The sequence below is a fragment of the Phaethon lepturus genome, unplaced genomic scaffold (assembly GCF_000687285.1).
Source record: "Phaethon lepturus isolate BGI_N335 unplaced genomic scaffold, ASM68728v1 scaffold880, whole genome shotgun sequence".
Lineage (NCBI taxonomy): Eukaryota > Metazoa > Chordata > Aves > Phaethontiformes > Phaethontidae > Phaethon > Phaethon lepturus.
The window spans coordinates 22,655-28,601 of record NW_010512352.1 but is presented as its reverse complement, the minus strand read 5'-3'; the positions used below and the strand labels follow the sequence as shown (position 1 = coordinate 28,601).

Below are 5,947 nucleotides of genomic sequence, written 5' to 3'. Positions count from 1 at the left end.
TAGGGAAATTTGCCCCATTAACTTCAAAAGAAGTTGTGGTTTCAGTAAACTTTAGTACCAGATTGACAGCATTTGTTGGCATGCATTCTGACAATTCATGCTTGTAAACTGGAAGGATGAGGCAGTTTTACCATTTCAGGACGCGATGCCTGTGGCCTTTTGAAAACTGATGCGTGGTGTTGGTGTAGCTTCTTCTCAGTTTACATCTATAAAGGTTTTTTTTAGTGTATGTGCTAATGGAAGTGAGACATTACTGTTTGACAGAAAGGAGTGCAGTATAAAAAAGGAACAACAACAGAGTCTCTGTGCAGTCCTGCCTTTTGACTCTGTTACAACCTGCAGAACTTCATCTGGGTTTCATTATTTATCTCTGCATTATTTATCTTTGCATTACTGCCAGTTTCTGATACAAGTATGTTTCTATAGATAAGTATATGTTCTGTTATTGTAACAATTTAAATTTAAATTTAAAGCCAGTTTTATAAACCTAAGCATTATCCAACCCTGCCTAATGAATATTAGGAGCTTGAGGCTTTGATTCTATAAATGGTTTTGTGCAAACCTTGTCCTTGCAGTAAGCCAGCTTCTTCAAATCTGGCGCTCATGAGCACGTACCGCAATGGTAAATGTGATACAGCACACCCCAGCAAAACAGCAGGCGTGTGCGCACTCGTAGAGTAGCTCTTGTAATACCAGTCCATACAGTTCACCTTGCAGAAGCTTGTTCAGGTGTCTACACTCCTCCTTTTCTTTTAATCAAAAGAAGTTTAGCAAGACAAACTTTCATTTTCTGTGCTGGAGAAGGTCACCAAGCGTGGGAGGAAGCAGCAGAACACAAGCTCTGGAAATACTGAAGGCTGAAGCATGGAAAAGGGTCTGGCAAAGGTTTTATTTAGGGAGCTAGGGCTTGCCAGAGGAATGCTTCGGCCTTTTTTAAAATGTCCATCTGTCACTCAAGCACTGTTCATGAAAAATAAAATGTGATGTGCCTCACTGAAGGAAGCTCAGTTTGTGTGTCTGCAAGTTTCAGACACAATTCTAAGACCCCGGTTTGCAATGCTTCGTCTTGAATTCTTTCCAGATGTTTCTTCCATAAGATTATCCGTGTCTGTAGCAGTCCATATGCTTCTCTATGTTTGATGTAGGTAATACTGGAAATAACAAGAAAATGCTATTGTGATTCATTTGGCACTTGAAATAGCTCTGTGCTTACAAAGTTCTAGTCATGGTAAGGTCCTTAGAAAGGCATCTTGGCCCCAGGAAGCAATAATTTTCACGTGATGTCTTTACTTTGATGTTTGGTTGCTGGTTGTATTTTCAGTGTTATACAAAATATGCCTTTATTCAGTGTAAAATATGCCTTATTTTTTATTGGCACAGTATTTTTACTCATTCGTTAGGGCCAGCTTTTTTAACAACAGGTGAGTAAGCTAATGCACATTGCCTCTATTTTCATCCTTATAAAGATATGCAAAGAAATTGTTTCCTTGGATTGCAATTTTTGTTTTACTCTTTTTTAAAAACATTTTACAAGTCTCGTAGCCGATGTGTAGTTTAGTTTTTGCAGCAGTGAAGCAGTGTATAGTTTCTAGCCTGAACGGATGATGATGTGTAGTCATGCCATCCCTGCACAAGCTGCAGGAAACAGCGTTAGCTACAGCCGAGTGCCCTGTTTTCTAAGGGAAACCTTACAACCGGCTTTAGGATGGGCCTTTTAATAAGGACAACTGTTCTATATGAGCTCAAGAGCTTCTGTTGTGCTCATCTGTTTTATTCAAGCACCAGAAGAAACTTTCCTGCTGCTCGTGTCTGGGTGTTGCAGTTGTACTCAAGTATGCTATTTTACTAGTGCCAAGCTGTTTGCAAGTATACCTCAGAGAAAGGACAGTGAAAATACTCTGCAGGAGACTGAGGTTTTAAAAAAGACTTTGTATGACTGTTACACACAGATTGAGAGCCAAAACTTGATCAAATGAACACGGCTGCAAAAAAACTTCAGTATTTTGCTCTTATGCATGCTGTATCCCTGCCACCAGACCTGATCCAGTGTAGGTCACAGTGGTGCAGACTGGGATTTATGTTTGGAGTCTATGAAGCAACTAAAGTGAGCACTCTGCATATTTTCAGTTTTCAGATTCAGTTTTCTCCCTGCCCATGGATATTGCAAGCAACTACATGTGTCCTTTCTGGCAGCAGGATGTGGACAGTTTGGCTAGGGTGTCAAGGACAAGCATTCCCCTGCAGTGGTGAGGTGCTGCGGTCTTGCTGACACAATCCTTCTTGCGTTCTGGCAAGGATGGTTTGCCCACTGCCAGGTGGTTTTTGGAGGCATCAGCTACTGTTTCTGACTGTGGATCTCACAGTTTGTCTTTCTCCGATTGAATGATCCTGTCCATCTCTGGCGTTAGGGTGCTGGAAAATGCATCACCAGACATGTTAGTGGGGAAATAAAGTTATGGAGCCTGCTCCTGAAGTGGATGCTGACAGTAGACCTGTCGCTATAGGTCATCTTACTCAGTATTTCGTTGAGCATCCTGTAAGCTGATTTCTGAAATTCTGTCAAGTGTCACAGTAGCATTACTATAGTCAAGAGGAAGGGTTGAAAGTCTGGTCCATTGTGATTGACTGCTATTATGTCTGGCAGATGTTACTTGTTCCATTAAAAAGAAAGTGTTTTTTTGTTTTTGTTTTGTTTTGTTTTTCCCTCCCTCTTAGGTGGAACGTATTGGGTATTCAAGGAGCCTTACTTAGCCTCTTTGTGGAGCCAATTTACTTCTCTAGCATCATCTTGGGGAGTTTATATCATGGGGATCATCTATCCAGAGCCGTATACCAGAGGATAGCAGAGATAGAAGATCTACCACCTCTTTATACACTCAACAGACCTTTACTTAGTGGCAAGTATCTAATGGAGAAGGCCGTGCCGGTAATGAAGTCTGTTCCAGTAGTAATGTGATTTTGCAGTTCTCAAAACCTTGCAAATTATGTACTGTGAGTAAACTGCTTTCTGGTTGCAACAGAGAAGTTATGGTCTAAACCGAATATAGACACTTGGTCAGAAATGCCATAGCAAGGACTCTGTGAGTTAAAAGGTGGAAAGAACTGGGGTATGAACCTTTGGAGGCGCATTCACATAACTGCTCTCTGGAGCGTGCCCTAGCAATATGTGAGGCAAGTTGAAGGCCCCAACTTAGTGAAACCTTTTCCCACTCATGAAACAATGTGTTAGCTCTCACTGTCACTTCTCTTGCCATTGCAGATATTTGTTGAACGGCCACAACATTAATCAGTATGCCAAGAGAGACACATTTGGTTCACAATTTCTAAATCAATAACCAACTAAAAATGGATGAAGAGAACATCTCAGCTGCCATTTGTTGGTTGTATTTTCGTCATCAGTCTCTGTTGTATGCAGCATTGGCTTTAATTAGCATGGCACCCAACTTGTTTGCATGACATAATAATCATAGTATTTTAATTTTCACTTCGTAGGCTAATGCACAAATGCTGCATTCAGAGCCTGGTGGCACATTCTCTGGGAATATTTTTAATAGAGCATTAAATATATATCTGATAGCAATATGGCAAGCCCCAGCCAGTGTAGTTAGCAGTTGTCATTTGCAGCTGCTGTTGAACATTTCAGTACTGTGCTTTGGCTTTGTGCTGATCCTAGGCTCTAGTGGGGCTGAGAGGAATGGCAGTATTTGAATTAACAGGTCATAACTTCTAACGGAACCGTGACTCTCAGAGGAAAGTTCTGAAGTGTCTCAAATTCTAAAACTGCTACTTAACAGTAATGCTGTGAAAGCTTTAAAACTGAAATCTGTTATCCTCCCTTTCGTTGTGTGCATTGCTTTGTTCTGTAGAGCTTGGCTTTTGGCACGTGACTGTTTATTTTCAAGGGGAAAAAAACCTCAGTATTTTAAAGCATGAAATTTGACATGAATTTTGAAAACAGATTTAGTGGGGAAAAGAGCATATTGAACAACCAGCATTTCTGTAGATAAGAAAGGATTCCCTCAACTAGGACGTATTAAAATGTTAATTAACATACTTTTCCTTGTATTAGCAAGTAAGTAACAGTTACAACACTCACAGTACCAAATATTAAATTGTTGTATGGGCTGATACAATAGAAACAGTATGGACTGTTTCTGCCTGATTTTGGGGAATTTTTATCAGTTCTTCAAGTGAGCAGGTTTGGGGTGGGGTGGAAGAGTTTTTCTTACCCTTTTCACAACACGTAATAGTACCATGTCGTGCTAAAAATAATTTTTCTGAAATATTGATGTTATCTATTTGCCATGAAATAGCACCATCTGTTTAAACAGTTCAGCCAGGACCCGCTGAGCAGCAGAGAGAGTTCAGAAATGTTCTCAGCTCTTGAGTTTTCATGAAAATACATGTCTTAAAAACGTATGGGAAACTTGTTTGGGAGATTGGGCAGAGAATTGTGTTGATTGATTTTCTTCTACTGGTTCAGTCTTGAGAGCTAGTCTTCTGACCCATGCTGTTGGATTCAGATGGGGCATTTCTGTAGGTACTCATCTGCTCTTTGATTTACTTATCTTACAGTGTATTCTTACCTGGAACAAGCACCACACAAATACCTGTCCCCAATTCTACGTTCCTCCTGGTACCGCACACAACTGTGTGATTGTGACTGATTTCTGCCAGAAGGATGAACTAAAAAGAGAAATAGCTGTCTTTCCCCACCGTCTCACCTGTTTAACACTTTACAGAAAGCACTGTAAAAAACGGGTTTTTTTCCTCTCATAAAACAAGTTTTATGTCTGCAAGGACAATTGCATTAAGTCAGACTGAGTTATTGTTACCTACTGCTAAAAATTGTCTTTTCATCATCTTTCTTTCCTCATAGGAGATTTTCTACTTATACCCCCTTTTGCCAGCAAGTTAAATGTGAACATGCACATCAAAGTAGCTGGTTTTCAGCTAGGCGATGCGGGAAACACGTATGTTGGTAGAAAACTCCCTCCCTGTCCTGACTCTTGGAAGCCTTGGTTGCAGGACCCAGCTTTTCAGGATGCCTTTGGCACCACAGCACTGAGGGCATGAGAGCCCTCACTGAGAACTGGCCAGCTCGCTTGAAGAGAAGACAGGTTGGAACCTTGTGACTTGCTAGAATAATCTGAAAAGCACCAATTTCTCAATCAAATAGAATGAGGATGATTTTATAAGCCAGCCAATAACGAAGTGCCAGTCTGCAGGGTAGTCTGCACAGACTCTTTTTGGAGCCATTGTGGGAGGTGGGCATGAAGGTGTTACCCCGGAGTGGAAGTAGGGTGACAGAGCTCAGTACCTACTTCATTCAGAGAATCAATCAGCCTGTGAAAGTCCTCAGGAGCAGAAGTCACGAAGTATGAGAGAGCCCGTTACATATAAAAGACAAGCTCTTCATCACTGGAGGCAACTAGTGTGAGCCAAATTTCATCAGGTGTCTGTCCTTATGGTTCCTGTTGCTGGTAGGTGTGCTCAGATGCCCCAGGCCTGAGGATGTGGGCTAATGGCTGGGCCTGTGACCACAAAGCAGATGGCAGGCTGGGCCCCAGCGTGCTCTTCTGTCCGCGACAGCTACTCAGCCGAACTCTGAACCCCGCAGTAAGCGTCTGCTTTTGTGGACAATGCCTTTTTTTCTTAGTTGTGAGTATAATATTAAAGAGTCGAAAGTTTTCCCTCTTTTGATGTCCAGTCAGCTGGTAGTTTCTTATGCTTTAGTTTCTCTCGAGCTTCCTGTCTTTTACCAGAGTATTGTCAGAAATTACATTGTTGGCTGTTTTGACCGGTTCCCCGTGGTGCTGCTGACAGGTATTTCCTATTTCAGTTCTTGGCTGAAACATCCTGAAGCAGTGTCACATCTGCTGATTATCTTGTCACCAGCGTAAGAACGGTTGCTGTTAGGTAAGAGCTCAGTCTTACTTAAGGTACG

General features: G+C 41.6%; 1 protein-coding gene across 3 annotated transcripts in view; it reads left to right on the top strand.

Annotated features, from left to right (window-relative positions):
* The window catches only part of ADARB1 (adenosine deaminase, RNA-specific, B1), a 58,608-nt gene that overhangs the window by 45,699 nt on the left and 6,962 nt on the right, over positions 1-5,947 (top strand). For all 3 annotated transcript variants that reach the window (XM_010286460.1, XM_010286452.1, XM_010286445.1), the window contains one exon: positions 2,716-2,897. In XM_010286460.1, coding sequence (XP_010284762.1) covers positions 2,716-2,897 — 182 coding nt within the window. The remainder of the gene's footprint in view (positions 1-2,715; positions 2,898-5,947) is intronic.